The 17,734-nt window shown below is 38.8% G+C and overlaps 1 protein-coding gene across 1 annotated transcript in view; it reads left to right on the top strand.

Moving 5' to 3' along the window:
• Nucleotides 1–311: 311 nt before the first annotated feature.
• Nucleotides 312–17,734, top strand: part of SMAD9 (SMAD family member 9) — a 32,641-nt gene continuing 15,218 nt past the window's right edge. Inside the window, exons 1-2 of the mRNA XM_027856926.1 lie at nucleotides 312–898; nucleotides 8,260–8,517. Of these exons, the coding sequence (XP_027712727.1) occupies nucleotides 487–898; nucleotides 8,260–8,517 (670 nt within the window). The 5' untranslated portion in view covers nucleotides 312–486. The remainder of the gene's footprint in view (nucleotides 899–8,259; nucleotides 8,518–17,734) is intronic.

Below are 17,734 nucleotides of genomic sequence, written 5' to 3'. Positions count from 1 at the left end.
CGTGGTATTGGGGATGTAAATTCTAAAGTGAGAGGGCTGAGTTCTCCTGAACACTCAATAAGGAGTTTTTGCTGGTTACATGCAGCCATGATTTAAATTTTTCATCTTTGGCAGGGAATTATCCCGAAATCCATGATAAGGAAAATGGATCTTATGCATGAATAATAAGGGTCCCTGAATTCCCCCAGCTTGTCTTGGAGATCACCACTTCCTACTCTGAATCAATAGAGAGAACTTGAAAACCATTTTGACCCTTCTCATTGTGATGTCTTGTTGTTTTTCAGGACCAACCAGTACTTTCAGATTGTTGGAGAAAGACAACGTCCTTCCCAACTACAATCTGTCACAGCTGCTCCCAGAAACAAGGAAGCAGCTGTATATGTGGACAACCCTTGAGATTACTCGAATGACACTTTCTTTGACCTTTAGTCAGAGAAGGGAAATCTTTTGTTTCTGCCTGAACCTCCCGTCCTCTGTCTGCCTCTTATGCACTCCAGCACCCCAATCAGCTCTCTGTTCTCCTTCACTAGCCCAGCAGTAAAAAGACTGCTTGGCTGGAAGCAAGGAGATGAAGAGGAAAAGTGGGCGGAGAAGGCCGTTGACTCTCTGGTGAAGAAACTAAAGAAGAAGAAGGGAGCTATGGAAGAGCTGGAGAGGGCTCTGAGCTGCCCAGGCCAGCCCAGTAAATGTGTCACCATACCCCGATCCCTGGATGGAAGGCTGCAGGTGTCACACCGCAAGGGTCTGCCTCATGTGATTTACTGCAGGGTGTGGCGCTGGCCAGATCTACAGTCTCACCATGAATTAAAACCACTTGAGTGTTGTGAATTCCCATTTGGCTCAAAACAGAAAGAAGTGTGCATTAACCCTTATCACTACCGCCGAGTGGAAACCCCAGGTAATAAATCCCTCCCTGATTAGAAAAGTTAGGCATAGGCCAAATGCATATTGGGTGAGTAAATATGTCATTAAGTACCAGAGCTCGCAGGTGAGCTAAGAAGATCCAGGCTGCCCTCTGATTAAAGGAGAGTGAAAGGGAAAAGTTCTCCCCTATCTGGGTCAGTATGTAGGTTTCACTAAAAGAGTTACTAAGAAGTAGCGTAAAATCTACTAGGGATAGGTAGGGTGTCTCAGTGGACAGAGTGCTGGACCTCAGTCAGGAGGACCTGAGTTCACATCCAGCCTCAGACACTTGCTAGCTGGGTGACCTTGGGCAATTCACTCAACCGCTATTTGCCTCAGTTTTCTCATCTGTAAAATGGGGATAATGGCACCTGCCTCTCAAGAGTTGTGAGGATCAGATGAAATAATAATTATAAAGTGCTTAGCACAGTACCAGGCACATAGCAAATGCTATATAAATGTTAGTTATTATTATCCCACCTCAGACACTTACTAGTTGTGTGATCCTAGGCAAGTTACTTAACTGCCATCTGCCTCAATTTCCTCATCTGGAAAATAAGTTGGAGAAGGAAATGGCAAACCACTCTAGTATCTTTGCCAAGAAACCCCTATAGGGGGTCATGAAGAGTTGGACACAACTGCACAACAATTTGTAATATGGTAAAAAAAAAAAAACACACAAAGAAAAACCACCCTGTTAGAAAACTCCTCACTTTTAAATAACCTCTCTTATATTAAAGTCAAAACATGTCTTCCACTTGTAAAATGGTTTAATAGTACTTCTCTTTCACCATTTATCCATTCAACAAGTATTTATTAAGAGGGTACACATTTTGTACAAGGCATTGTTTTAGGTGTTAAAGATAAAGAAATTTAAAAATACCATAGCAACTGGTTTTGAGGAGCTTACATTGTGTGTGTGTGTATGTGTGTGTGTGTGTGTGTGCATGTGTGTTGCATGCCAGGGCAGAGAATATTGCATGTACACAGTGAGGAATGACATAAGGTAAGGTAGGAACAACGGTGAAATGAAAATAAAACAATATGAAAATTAAGGAGGTGTGTGTGTGTGTGTGTGTGTGTGTGTGTGTGTGTTTTCTTTTGCTTGAGAGCTCATGGAAGGCTTAGTGGACATACTGACATGTGAGCTAAATTTTGAAGGGATTCAAGGGTTCTGAAAGGGACAGATGAGTAGCATATGCATTCCAGGCATGGGGAGTGGCCTGCATAGATGCATGAGGCCAGGAAATGACATGTCAACTTAAGGGAATTTCTTTCAGGTTTGACTGGAATGTGGAGCATTTGAAAAGAAATAATGTAAACTCTGGCTAGAGAGGTAGGTTGAAGTCTGAATATGGAAGGCCTTAAATTCTAGGTTAAAGAACATTGTATTTTATCCTCTGTACAATAGATCCTGAATTTTTTGGGCAAAAGAGTGACATTGTCCAGGAAGATTATTTTGGTCATTGTGAGGGGAGAGATTAGAATCAGAGACCGACCAGTGAGGAGGTTATTCTTACAGTCCAGGCCAAAGTGATGAAGGCCTGAACAAGGATGGATGAGAGATGTGAAGGTAGAATCGACGAGATTTGTTTACTAATTGTATATGATAGGTGAAGGAGAGGGAAGAGTAAAAAACGCCTCTTAGATTCTAAGGCTGGGTGAGTAGGAAGGCCTCCCTCCATATTCATCCTTGTGCCTTGATGTCAGCACCATCTGGGTCCATCCTAATCTTTTATTTTTGTTAGTGTGTATGCAGTGCAATTAGGAGAGACAATTTAATGCCAGTTCTCCTTCCCTTTTTACCTATCTGCTTTATTCTGGGAAATCAAAGCCCTCCTACACTACTGCACAGAAATAGCCAGCTTCAGAGAGAAAATTTAGGTAGGTTCTTTAAGAAATCTAGCAGATTTCATCATTTAGGATTTCTCTTAAACCTTAAACCAAAATTGAAGAAGCGGTTAGTACTTTTTATCTAACGGTGTTAGGTAGGTGACCTTTTAGCTTTCCTAAGATGTGCTTTTCACCCAACAATTACATTTTGTTATACACTGTTAAAAAGGGATCATCTTGCTCCACTCACAGTAAATTTATTCCATTGCTGGTTGTATCAAGGACCTCTATGAAAATGAAAGCCGAAGGTCTTCTATTCCTTACATTCTTACATCTCATGGGCCCAGATTCACCTTCCCTTCTTTTTGTGCTTTCATTTCTTTGGAAGCTCCAAGGAGGAAAAAAATGTATGTCCCTCCCCCAAAAAATGGCTGATTGTACTTCTTGAACAAAGTAATAATTCTACAATTCTTAGATAAATTAAACAGCTAAATATTCATTGGCACTTTTTTCTCCTCTCCCTCATCTCTTCTTAAGAGAGAAGCTGAGATTTAATTAAAGACACTAACAAACCCACTGGAGCCTTGTTCTAACACTAATCTATACAAGGCAGGTCCACCTTGCATCCCATCCAGAACGGTTTAATACCTAAACATTTAATTATGTACATTTCTCTCTAAGGTAGCCAAATGACACGGACCCCAGATATCTTGACATTGTCAGTTTCTAGGGTAGTTGTAAAATTTAGGTTTTAGATTTAGAGCTAGAAGAGCCATTAGAGGTTATTTTATTTGACTCCCTCGTTTTATACATGAGGAAATTGAGGCCTATGGAGGTTAGCAACTTGTCCAAGGAACATAGTTAATGTGAGATGGAGGTAGGATTTGAACTCAGGTCCTCTGACCCCAGATCCCATGCTCTTTCCATCATCTGGTTCTATAGATAAATTCTCATTTTAAAGGAGAAACCTAAATAGTAGAGCAAAACCTGTTAGTAGAAAAATATTTGTAATCTAGTCTTTCCTAAAGAATTGGCCTGATACAACTTTCTGCATGGGGAGGGAACCTAGTGTTTTGACACAAATATTCATGGAACAAAATAACGTTCACACCATCATATTAGAAGAAGTTATTATATACAAAGACCTTTAAAAACCTCTATTTTATTTGCATATTCTCTCCTTTCATCCTTTGATTTTCCTCTGCAGAAAAAGCAGTTTTTCTCTCTCCCTATTTTAGAGTATGTATCCTCTGCATGTAAGTAGTTCATGAACAAGGAAAATCAAGATTCTATGGAAGATTTCTAGGTTTTGTGAAGTTTGTTATGCCACATTAACACAAAGTTCAAATTTTCCACCTTGAGCGATGCCATGCTCATTCCCTAATTCCCTCCTAAAGCTGGAATGCTGCAGACAACATGCTAATTATCCTTGGCATTTTCGAACCTTCACTTTGTACCTCAAGGCAGCTAGTGGTGCAGTGGATAGAGTGCTGTGCTTGGAGTCAGGAAGACCTAAGTTCAAATTTGGCCTCAGACACTTAACTCACAGCTTCAATTCTAGCTGCCTCACTTTCCTCAACTGTAAAATGGAGATAATAACAACATCCACCTATCTATCTCTGAGAGTTGTTGTGTGAACAAAATTAGATAATACTTGTAAAATGCTTTGCAAACCGTAAAGCTCTTTCTATATAAATGCTAGCTGTTGTTAATTGTCATAGAGCTGCTTTGATAAGTCACTGGAAGATCATCTATACTGAAGTATAGCATAGTATAGTATGATTCTGCCTCAAGGGAGTAGAAAGATGACCAGCTTTTCTCTTTTTCGTAGATATTCCCCTTTCCTCCCAAATAAAATGCCTGTTTGAAGAAGATGTGATGGTTCTAATATAATCTTAGGCTACATTGAATTGAGATGTATAGTTAAGAATCAGATGACTGGATACCTTGTTCAGACCATATCTGTGTCTATTTCTGGGGACCAGAGTTTGGGAAGGACATTGACAAACTGGGGAGAAGCCAAAAGAGTGTGGCCAAGGTGGTAGGGAGACTTATAACCATGACATATGGTGATCTTCTGAAAGAAATGGGGATACTTAGTTTGTAGAAAACAAGAAGAGATGAGGGACATAGTTGCTTGTTGAAATATTTGGAGTATTGTTATAGGAATGAGAGATCAGATTTGTTCTTCTTGGCATCCAGGGGCAGAAATTGGAGCAATGAATAAAAATTGCAGAAAGGCACATTTTAGCTCTACATAGAGACCAGTCTTATAACAATTAGAGCTGTCCAAAAATACAGTGGTGTTTTTTTGGGAAGTAAAAATAGCTGACATTTTTATAGAACTTTTTAATAGTTTTTATAGAACTTTAAAGTTTCTAATACATAATTCTACATGTATCCAATTTTATCTTTAAATGACATATCTCGTTTGGGCCTCATAGCAACCCTGTGAGGTAGGTACTACAAGTATTGTTATCTTCTCTTATATATGAGGAAACAGGCCCAGAAAGGTTAATTTTTCACTCTGCATCTAGCAGTGTATGATGTCCTCATCACTGGAAGTATTCTAATTGAAAATAGATGATCACTTATCAGGGATATTATAGATAGATTATTAGTTGGGTTGGAATTAAATCAGTTAATAATCGAAGTCCTTTCCATCTAGATTATTCAGTCAGTCATTCAGTCAATAAATATTTGTTAGCACCTACTAGGCGCATGCATACACTGTGCTAAATGCTGAGAATACAAAGAAAAGCAAATGACATTCCCTATTCTCTCAGGAAGCTCACAGTCTAGTCAGAGACAACATGCAAATAACTATATACAAAAATGCTGTATGCAGGATAAATTGGAAATAATCAGCAGAAGGAAGGCACTAAAATTAAGGGGGATTGGGAAGGTCTTCTTGTAGAGGGGTTTTTAGCTGGGACTTGAGGGAAACTGGGGAAGCCATGAGGCAAAGATGAGGAGGAAAAGTCTTTAAACATGGGGGAATAGCCAGTAAATGTGCCCAGAATTGGGAGATGGAGTCCCTTATTCAAGGGAAAGGGATAAGGTCAGTGTCATTGGATTGCAGAGTATGTTGACAGGGGTGGTGGTGGAAGGGGGAGAATTGTAAAGGCATAAGAAGACTGGAAAGGTGAAGAGAGTCAGGTTATAAAGGCAAGCCAAACAGGGGATTTTATATTTGATCCTGGAGGTGATAAGGAACCCCTGTAGTTTATTGAATAGAGGGTTATCGTGGTCAGAGACGGGCATTAGGAAGATCAGTTTGATAGCTTAGAGGAAGATGGACTGGAGTTGGGGGAGACTCGTGATAAAGAGACCAACCAACAGGCTATTGCATACTTTCATTTAGAAGTACACATCACTTTATCATTGAAAGCATTTTATAATATCATTTTAAAGTTATTTTGGCATTTACTACCTAATCAATACTCCAAATGGGCAAAATGAAATTGAATTAAGAATAGGAAGCAAATGGAATTTAAAGATTGGGGAATTTGTTTTCTTGGTGACTATTTAAAACATGCTCAGTGATACATAGAATAAGTGAACGAATAGTGATAATAAATAAGGATTCTCACATTAAGGTTTGCAAAGTGCTTTTTATTACAAAAATCTTGTTAGGTAGATGTCCCAAACATTATTCTCATTTTACAGATAAAGAAACTGAAATTCCAAGAGGTCCAAATGAAAGTAAGCATTGAAGCTAGGCTTCACCAGCTTTCCTGTATCAAGGTCCAGGCTCATTCCCCTACATCACCCTGCTGGGTGGTTCTGCTTTAAGCAGAAGCAAGCCGAGTAAGTGAGCTCTTGGTTGCTGTTAGTATTTATTGTTGAGAGGAGAAATAAAGGAACAAAGACCAGGCAACTTCTAATGCCATGAGCTGAGTTATTTACATTTAGTCTGTATTCCTCACATTGAGTTATGAGGGTGGAAAAAAGCAGATGCAGCCCATGATAATAATTACACTAGTAAGATATACATTATTCTAGAGAAGAAATATGTCCTTTTCTTCTCCATTGTAGCTTAGAGGGTTACAAATCTGCACTTCCACACAGAAATATAACACTTTGCTCAGAGAAGTATGTGAAGAAGGATGTTTATTAATGTCAAGCAACTTCAACTATGCTACTTGTAAACTCAGGTCACAAAAGCTTCATTATCTCCTGTCAGTGAAGAAAGGGAATAGATTATGCATTAAGAGTTGTCCTTAGAAAGGAACTCATGTCCTGCTGACTGTGTAAGGAGGTCTCTCCCAGACAGGTTTTACATGAAAAAAGTCATCTTCTCAATGGATCCATATCTCTATAGATGGGTGGAATAAATAAAAAAGATATGTCTCATGCCTGTCATTTCTATAAGAAAAGAATGAGTTTTTGCTTCTGTAATATAGTGAGAAGTTTTGTAAATAACTGATGTGTAATAAGAGAAGAAGGGCAGCAGAGTGGTGCAGTGAATGAAGCCAGGGGCCAGGACATAGGAAGACTCATCTTCCTGAGTCCAGATCTCAGATTCTCACTAGCTCTGTGACCGTGGGTAAGCCACTTAAACCTCAACTGTTTGCCTCAACTTCCTCATCTGTAAAATGAGCTGAATAAGGAAATGGCAAACGACTCTAGTATCTTTGTTAAGAAAATCCCAAATGGGGTCATGGAGAGTTGGGCAAGACTGACACAACTCAACAACAAAACAGCAACAACAAGAGAAGAGCCCGCTTTCTTCTTTACTCTCTGTTGGAATCTCTCTCTTTTTTTTAAATTTATTTTTAGTTTTCAACATCTACTTCCACAAGATTTTGAGTTCCAAATTTTTTACCCCATCTTGCCCCTCCCCCACCCCAAGATGGCATGCATTCTGAATATCCCTTCCCCTAGTCTGCCCTCCCTTCTATCTCTCCCCCCTTCTATTACCCCTTCCCCTTCTACTTTCCTGTAGGGCAGGATAGATTTCTGTACCCCATTTCCTGTATTTCTTATTTGGGATCTCTTTTTAAAACCTGTCATTCGCCTATTTGATTTCATTTTTTCCCCAGTCAGATAAAGAAATATAAAATAACATAATAAAGGACAAATACTAGACTGGACATCATTATTTCTGACTGGTCATTCTGTGTAGAAAGCTCCTGTGGCTGGTGTGAGCACTGAGTATCAGGAGAACATTTGGCTTTGGGATGTGAATCTCCATAATTTAACTTCCTGAAGGAAGAGTCATCACTAAAAGAGTCATGTTCTTTTTTTAAGCATGATACCCTAGAGGAAGTCAAGGCCAATAGGTGGCTAAACTACATTTGAGAGTAATTTATTTATTTAAAAAAAATTATTTGCCTATACATCTTTATACCCAGGACTGAAAGAATAGTGTCATTTTAGCATCAATGACAGATCTGAAGTTTAGAAAGCTAGTAGTGGTCCGAAAGATTCTTTTGGTCTCTGAAGGGAAAAAAAAAGGAAAGGGAAAAATATCATTCTTTAATGTTCAGCTCTAACTATGATGTCTCTTTCGTGTTGCAGTGCTTCCTCCTGTGCTCGTGCCAAGACACAGTGAATTTAACCCCCAGCTCAGCCTTCTGGCCAAGTTTCGGAATGCTTCTCTCCACAGCGAGCCCCTGATGCCACACAACGCTACCTATCCTGAGTCTTTTCAGCAGCCCACAGGACCTACCTATTCATCGTCACCCAGCCACATGTTCTTGCCTTCTCCCAGCACCGTAAGCTACCCTCATTCCCCAGGAAGTTCATCTGGGCCAGGGAGTCCATATCAACTCACAGGTGAGAAGTGAAAGCATAGTATAGAGATGAGGAAGAAATGGCCCAAGATAGCTGTTGGGAAGACGGCATTTAAAGCTGTAGAGAGAGATGGGAACATAAAGTTGTCTAACACCCTTGTTTTACATATAAGGAAACTGAGTAGCAGAGAGGTCAAGTAATTTACCGAAGGTCACATAGGAGTTCGTGGTAGAGTCAGGAATCAAACCCAGTTTGATTCTAGTATACTTAATGAGAATTTTACTAATATGTGACAACATCCCTAGGGATTTGGGTATTTCATAGCCCAGGAATTTTAAAATAAGAGCATATGGCAAGATAAAATAGTCTCTTCATGAAATCAGGAGCAAAATGGTCAACACGGAATCTAGATGATGAATGATCTTAGCATTTTCCCAAACTTTTGCTGCCTTTTAAACCAATCAAAGGTCTGTTCCTGTCTATATAAGTTACTTGAATTAGTTTGGGATTGTAAGGAGCAGTGATATAGCTTAGGTTGCCATATACAGCCAAGAGTATAGTTTCTGTTGGTCTAAGACCAGGAAATGAGTTAATGAGACTTGGGAAGATAGAGAATACATCTTTCTTCCATGTGCACCAGTGTGCAAAAAGCAGGAGTATAGCATAATCAAAGTGGTATTTTAATTATATAAATGGAAGAAAACGAAACATCAATTTATAATTATCCATGCTAAAGCAGATGCAAGGCAAGGCAAAAAGCATTTATTAAATGCTTACTATGTGTGAGACATATCGTAAGCTCTGGGAGTACAAATATAAACAAAAAGACAGTCCCTGCCGTCATGTAACTACGTTCTAATGGGAGGAGACAACACATAAAAGAGAAATGGAAAGCAGAAGCTGGGGAAAAGGCACCTACCTGGGGTCATGGCAGTGGAATTGGAAGAGTCAGAAGCACAACCAGGAGGGGAATGAAATTGAGTATTGAAGTATAGTACTCTTGTATTTTGTCTTGGTCAGTGCCCATCTGGAGCTCAGTTTTAGACACCGCATTGACAAGGAAGAATGATGACCCTTGGAGCATGTCCAAAGGAGAATAGTCAGGATACTGAGGAGACTGACAGCAATATCATATAAAGATTGTTGAAGGAACTGTGAATATTTAATATAATTAACATTCTTTTCCTCTCCTGTAGGAGATAAGTCTTAGCAGAGGAAACATAGTCATCTTCAGATACGAAGGGCTATCATGTAGAAAAAAATGACTTTTTTTTTTCCTTACAATGTAGAGATGCCCCATGACATAGTAGAAAGAGTTCTGGATTTGGATCAGGAGGGATCTAGTTTCAAAGCCCACCTTATTAGCTATGTGAACCCCCCCCTCCCACTGGCAGGGTGCCTTTAGACAAGTCACTTAAACTCTCTGTGCCTCAGTTTCTTCATCTATAAAATGAGGATAATAATACCTGGAATGTACATTTGCATCTGACTAGCAGTTGAAATCTTCTATAGGTGTTTTCTCCCCTGTTATTAGAATGTGAGCTCCTTGAGAGCAGGGATCAGTTTTCTTTTCTCTTTGTATCTCCAGTGTTTAGTGCAATGCTTTGCACATAGTATGCACTTAAAACATACTTTTCATTCATTCATGCTTCACAGAATTGTTGTGAGACTGAAAGCCATGCACTTCAAGCATTTTAAAAACCTTGAAGTTCGGTTCTCTTCTTTCTTATTTAGAAGTTTCTGGCCAAACTGGACATTTTTTTAAATACCTCATCTTTCCCCATTTACATGTAAAAACAATTTTTAACATCTGTTTTTAAAATTTTTGAGTTCTAACTTCTGTCCTCTCATTCACCTCCCCCGTCATTGAGGAGGCAGGCAATTTGATATAGGTTATACATATACAGTCATGCAAAACATATTTCCATATTAGTCATGTTGTGAAAGAAAACATGGATTAAAAAACAAACGAAAAATAAAGTAAAAAAAAAAGTATGCCTTGATCTGCATTCAGACTCCATCCATTCTTTCTCTGGGGATGGATGGCATTTTTCATCATAAGTCCTTTGGAATTGTCTTGGATCATTGTATTGCTGAGAATAGCTAAGTTATTCACACTTGATCATACGATATTGATATTACTATGTACAATCTTCTCCTGGTTCAGGTCATTTCATTTTGCATCGGTTTATGGTAGTCGTCCCAGGTTTTTCTGAGAGCATTCTGCTCATCATTTCTTATGGCACAATTAGTATTCCATTACAATCATATACCACAACTTGCTCAGCCATTCCCCAACTGATGACCAAACTCTCTATTTCTCTTCCTTTGCCACCCCAGAAAGAGCTGCAATAAATATTTTTGTACATTTAGGTCCTTGTCCTTTTACTTTTCCATTCATTCATTCATTCAACTAATCTCTTTGGGATACAGACCTAGTATTGCTAGGTCAAAGGGTATGCACGGTTTTATAGCCCTTTGAGCATAGTTCCAAGTTGTACTTCAGAATGGTTGAATCAGTTCTCAACTCCACCAACAGTACATTAGTGTTCCAATTTTCCCACATCTGTTATCTTAGGCAATTTGTGAGGTGGTACCTCAGAGTTGTTTTAATTTGAATTTCTCTAATCAGTAGTGATTTAAAGCATTTTTTATATAACTTTTGATGACTTTGGTATATTCTTCTGAAAACTGCCTGTTCTTATCCTTTGACCATTTAACAATTAGGAAATGGCTCTTATTTTTACAAATTTGACTCAGTTCTCTATACATATTTGAGAAATGATTCCTTTATCAGAGAAACTTACTGTAATTTTTTTCCACAGTTATGATTCATGTGTATTTTCCTTCATCCTATTTCTCCAGTATATCCTACTCTCTTTCCTTTCACCCTGTCCATCCTTAAAAGTGTATTGCTTCTGACTGCCACCTCCACCAATCTGCCCTTCCTTCTATCTCTTATACCCTCCTCTTCTCTTATACCTGTTGCCTTCTACTTTTCTGTAAGGTAAGGTAGATTTCTGTACCCAACTGAGTGTGTATGTGTATGTGAACCAATTCCAATGAGAGTGAGGTTAAAGCACTCCTCCCTCCACTATAAAAGCTCTTTCATACCTCCTTTATGTGAAATAATATAGCCCATTCTACCTCTCCCTTCCCCCTTCTCTCAGTACATTGCTCTTTCTCATCCCTTAATTTTATATTTTTTAGATATCATCTCAATATATTCAACTAACACCTGGGCCCTCTGTCTATGTGTCCTCCTTCTAACTGCCCTAATGTAATGATAAAATTCTTAGGAGTTACAACTATCATCTCCCCATGTAAACAGTTTAACTCTATTGAATCCCTTATGATTTCTCTTTCCTGTTTACCTTTTTATGCTTCTCTTGAGTCTCATATTTGAAAGTCAGATTTTCTGTTCTTTTCATCAGGAATGCTTATAAGTCCTCTGTTTCATTGAATATCAATTTTTCTCCCTGAAGGATTATACTCAGTTTTGATGGGTAGATAATTCTTAGTTGTACTCCTAGCTCCTTTCCCCTCTGGAATATCATATTCCAAGCCATCCAGTCCTTTAAGGTAGAAGCTGTTAAATCTTGTGTTATCTTGACTGTGACTCCATGAAACATGAACTATTTCTTTCTGGCTGCTTGTAATATTTTCTCCTTGAACTGGGAGCTCTGGCATTTGGCTATAATATTCCTGAAAGTTTTCATTTTGGGATCTTTTTCAGGAGGTGATGAGTGGATTCTTTGAATTTCTATTTTACCCTCTAGTTCTAGAATGTAAAGGCAGTTTTCCTTGATAATTCCTTGAGAGATAATGTCTAAGTTCTTTCTTTTTATCACGGTTTTCAGGTGGTCCAATAATTTTTAAATTCCTCTCCTGGATCTGTTTTCCAGGTCAGTTGTTTTACCAGTAAGATATTTCACATTTTTCTTCTATTTTTTCATTCATTTGATTTTGTTTTATTATTTCTTGATGCCTTATGGAGTCATTAGCTTCCATTTGCCTAATCCTAATTTTTAAGGCATTACTTTTTTCAGTGAGCTTTTGTACCTCCTTTTATATTTAGGCAATCTAACTTTTTAAGGAGTTATTTTCTTCAGTGAATTTTTGTACATTCTTTTTCCATTTGACTAGTGCTGCTTTTCAAGGAGTCCTGCTCTTCAGTGAATTTTTGTATATCTTTTCTCCTTTAGTCAATTCTGCTTTTTATGAAGAAGTTCTCTTCAGTGGATTTCTGTGCCTTTTTTACTATTTGGCCTATTATGTTTTTCAAGGTGTTATTTTCTTCAGTATTTTTGAGCTTCCTTTACTCAGCTTATTGACTCTCTTTTGCTCTCATTTCTTTTCTCCATTTTTCCTCTACCTCTCTTATTTGATTTTTAAAATCCTTTTTGACCTCTTCCAGGAATTCTTTTTGGGTGTAAGAACAATTCACATTTTTCTTTGAGGCTTTGGAGATAGCAATTTTAACTTTGTTGTCTTCTTCTGAGTTTATGTTTTGATCTTCCCTGTCACTATAGTAACTTTCTATCATCAGGTGTTTTTATTTTTGGTTTGCTCATTTTTCCCAGCTTATTTCTTGACTTTGAATTTTATTTTAAAGTTGGGCTCTGCTCTCAGGATGGGAGGGGGCACTGTCCTAAACTTCTGGTTTTTTGTGCAGCTGTTTTCAGAGCTAGTTCAAGGAGTCTGTATGTTTTCAGTTTTTCTAAGGTGTTATGACCTAAAGAAAAGTGTGTTTACCATGCTTCTGGACTGTGCTCTAGTCTGTGACCACGGGCACTCTTTTCTTCCCTTGAATTGTGACCACGCTCCCCACTCCCTTGCACCTGCAAGCATTGGCATTCTAGTGCTCCTCCTCACCCAGCACTACAACCTGGATCTGAGTATGGGCAATGCAATGGAGTCTTGCACCCAGTGTGAGCAAAGGAACTCCTGTAATCTCCTTCTGATCAATATTCTGACTCTCTTACTATTTGTGGGTTGAGAGCTCTGGAAGCCACTGCTGCAACCACTGATTCAGTTGCCCACCAAGCCTGCTATTGGTTTGCTGAGGAGAGGCCTGCACTGGGGCAGCCAACACTGGACTGTGCTCTAATCTCACCCTGGTTGACAGACCTATTCTGCCAACTTTGCAGGCTGTCTGATGCTGGAAAATTGTTTTACCTTATTCTTTTGTAGGCTCTGCCACTCCAGATTTCATTTTGAGGCATTATTTAAAGTTGTTTAGGGGAGGAATTTGGGAGAGCTCAGGTGAGTCCCTGCCTTTTCTCCTCTACCTTGGCTTCCCGTGCCTCCCCCCCCCCCCCCCCCCCCCCCCCCCCAAGTTCTTTTATAATGTATACGATTTCTGTTTGGCAGTTCCAGAGTAGAAGTTATAGGGAAGAGAGTTTTTCCTTATGGAAGGAAGAACTTTCAAACAATTAGGGTTATTAAAGATGTTATGGGCTGTTTTGTTAGGTAATATGGTCCCCATCAGTAGAAGCTGGGTGACCAGGCATGTTAGGGATTTTGTAAAGGAGATTCCTGCATAGGACAAGAAGTTGAACCAGCTGCATTTGAAATGATCTCTGTGGTTACTTACAACTTTAAGTCCCATAGTCCTATGATCCCTTTCAACTCCTGTGTTCTGGAAGTGATTTTATAATCAGATAGGTAGCACCTCAGTGCTCCAAGTGCTAGGCCTGGAATCAAGAAGACCTGAGTTCAACCTGAGCCTCTGACATTTAATAACTATGTGACCCTAGGCCAATCATTTAACCTCCGCCTGCCTTTTCCTCATCTGTAAAATGGGAATAATAATAGCACCTACCTCCCATGGTTGTTGTGAGGATAAAAGGAGATATTTGTAAAGCTCTCTATATACATGCTAACTATTATTATTTATATTGGATTACTCATGTAAAAACTACTTAAAGCACTTTATATGTTGGCTTTGGCTTTGGTTAAATGAATGGGCTTGACTTCTTTATTTTCTTTCCAGCGGTAAATCATGGTATAACTACCTTCTTTTAAGCTTATTGGGAGATCATCCCTCTGTAGTTTCTTGAAAAAGTAAATATTGTTTTCTCACCTCAAAACAAACTCCTTTTCTTTGGATGATATGGAGCCAAATAGATTTAGAATTATATAATTTTTAAAGCCAGGAGGGACCTTAAAGATCATCTAGTCTATAACCCCGTTATTTTACAGATGGGGAAACTGAGACCAGGAAGGGTAGTGACTTGTCCAGAGTCATAGAGCTGCAAGTCTAGAATATGTATTTCGTAACCTCACGGTTAGTACATTCATCCCTGTCTCACATTAGAATCAATAGCCAGTCAGTCAGTCAGCATGCATTTATTGAGCCCATGTCTATAATCTTTGTTGTTGGGGTAGATGCGGTTGGACAGCAGTATGCTGGTAAATGTTTTACTATCTCACTGAAAAAAAAAACATGCTTATGACACACTTTTTATAGTTTAATCTGCATTGACATTTTCATTATCACTTTCTTCAACCTAAATAATCAATAAAATAGTAAATCAAATCCAGATTAGCAACTTTTGCCAGTTTCTACGGTATAAATGCTCACATTGAAAATTTAACAATTGGCTGTTCTGAGGCAGGTCAAGCTGTCTCCAGCAGACCCCTGCTGGTGGATTACTTGGGAGTGCTGAGCTTTAGGACAACTAAAGCCAATCAGGTTTCTGTACTACATCTGGCACCAGTATGATAAGCAGCAGGAGGAGAGGGCCACTAGGCTAAACAAGATAGGACAAACTGGTCCAGGTCAGAAACACAGAGCCGGTCAAAGCTTCCATGCCAATTTATATTGGCATTAGGCCTGTGGATAGTCACTGAACTTCTAGCCTGAGTGGTTTCAAAAATAAAAAAAAAAAAACAAGCCTTTATGGAGTATTAATTATATCCCATTCTCCCATTGGTGAATTCCTTCTAGAACCTCCAGTTTGAGGAAGGGCCCAGACCATCCACACTTCCTACCTTGCTGTTATGTATTGTCTTACCCTATTAGAGTGTCATTGAGCAGCTAGGTGGTGCAATGGATAGAGCACTGGGCCTGGAGAAAGGAAGACCTGAGTTGAAATGTGACCTCAGACACTTACTAGCTGTGTGACCCTAGGCAAGTCACTTAACCCTGTTTGCCTCAATTTCCTCATCTGTAAAATGAGCTGGAGAAGGAAATGGCAAACCACTCAAGAGTACCTCTGCCAAGAAAACCCTCAAAATTATCTTTACATGTAATTGGAAAAAAATAAAATAATATTTTTTTAAAAAGAGAGAAAACCCCAAAAATGGGGTACAAAGAATGACCAATAACATTAGAATGTAATCTTTTCCTTGAGGGCTGGGACTGGCTTTCTTTTTGCTTATATCTATAACCTCAGCACTTAGCATAGTATGTGCCACAAAATGCATAACAAATGCTTGTTGACTGAGCACTGGGGATGCAGCAGTGACTACCAACAGAGTCTTTCCTTGCTCCTTTCTTGTTCCACCTTTGGCTTGGGCACTTTTCCCCTAACCCAAGGAATGCTTCAATTCAACTCAATTCAGCAGGTTTTGACAACAAGCCTGCTATGTACTAATGCCACTAGGTGCCATTCTCAAAGGACTTTTATCTGTGTGCCAAATATGGAGACATTAGGAGGGATTTCTTTTCTCTCTTTCCATATGTACCTTTATGTCACTCCCTACAGAATCTTTGGGGATAGTAGCCTTTACATGTATTTCTGTAAAGAGAACTCACCCTTCCATCTTACTCATGGCTCTTCTATCCACAAGACACAATTCGATTTTGGGAAGAGAGGAAAAGTAGTATAAAGAAACAGTCAAAAGATCTGACTTCAAGACCACCTCTGATTCTACCATAAGTATGACCCTAGACAGACCATTAACTATTATTCTGGTTTTTTTCCAATTAATTTTTTTATTTATTTAATATTTTATTTTTCCTTAGTTACATGTAAAAATAATTTTTAACATTCATTTTTAAAACTTTGAGTTCCAGATTCTCTCCCTTCCTCCCTCCCCAAACAGTTTTATGTAGGTGATACACATGTAGTCATGCAAAACATATCCATAAGAATCATGTTGTGAAAGAAAACATAGACAAAAAAGACCCAGGAAAATTAAAGAGTAACAAAAGTATGCTTCAATCTGTATTCAGACACCATTAGTTCTTTCTCTGGGGATGGATAAATAGCATTTTCATCATAAGTCCTTCAGAGTTTTCTTGCATTATTGTATTGCTGAGAACAGCTTGTCGTTCACAGTGATCATCTTACAATATTGCTGTTACTTTGTACACAGTACATTTCACTTTGTATCAGCCCATGCAAGTCTTTCCAAGTTTTTTCTGAGAGCACCCTGCACGTCATTTCTTATAGTACAATAGTATTCCATCATAATCACATACCACAACTTGTTCAGCCATTCCCCAATTGATGGGCATTCCCTCAATGTCTAATTCTTTACCCCCACAAAAGAGCTGCTATAAATATTTTTGTACATACAGGTACTTTTCCTGTTTGTTTTTTAGTTCTTTTGGGATACAGACCTAGTAGTGGTATTTCGAGGTCAAAAGGTATGCCTGGTTTTATAGCCCTTTGGGCATAGTTCAAATTGCTCTACAGAATGGCTGAATCAGTTCACAACTCCACCAACAATACATTAATGTCTCCTTTTCCCCACATCCACTCCAACATTTGTCATTTACCTTTTCTTCCCTGTTAGGCAATCTAATAGATATGAAGTAGTACCTTAGAACTTTTTTAATTTGCATTTCTCCAATCAGTAGTGAGTTAGAATATTTTTTCACATGGCTATAGATAGCTTTTATTACTTCATCTGAAAACTGATTGTATCTTTTGATCATTTACCAACTGGGGAATGGCTCTTATTTTTTATAAATTTGACTCAGCTCTCTATATGTTTGAGAAATGACTTGCTGCAAATTTTTTTCACAGTTACGATTGCCAGCTGTATTTCCCTCCGTCCTATTTCTCCCACCCGTTTATTCTATTCTCTCTCCTTTTACCCTGTCCCTCCTCAAAAGTGTTTTGCTTCTGACTACCCCTTCCCCCAATCTGCCGTCCCTTTTATCACCTCCCCCCTTTTCATATTCCCTTGCCCTTCTACTTTGCCATTGACTATTATTCTAGCTGAACCTCTGTGTTTCCAAGGGTATACCCTGGGGCATATGAGCAGCAGAACAGCCTGGTAGACATTCTGTTTCTGACAGTTG

The sequence above is a fragment of the Vombatus ursinus genome, unplaced genomic scaffold, assembly GCF_900497805.2.
Source record: "Vombatus ursinus unplaced genomic scaffold, bare-nosed wombat genome assembly UNPS02011700.1, whole genome shotgun sequence".
Taxonomy (NCBI): domain Eukaryota; kingdom Metazoa; phylum Chordata; class Mammalia; order Diprotodontia; family Vombatidae; genus Vombatus; species Vombatus ursinus.
This window is presented reverse-complemented; position numbering and strand designations above follow the sequence as displayed.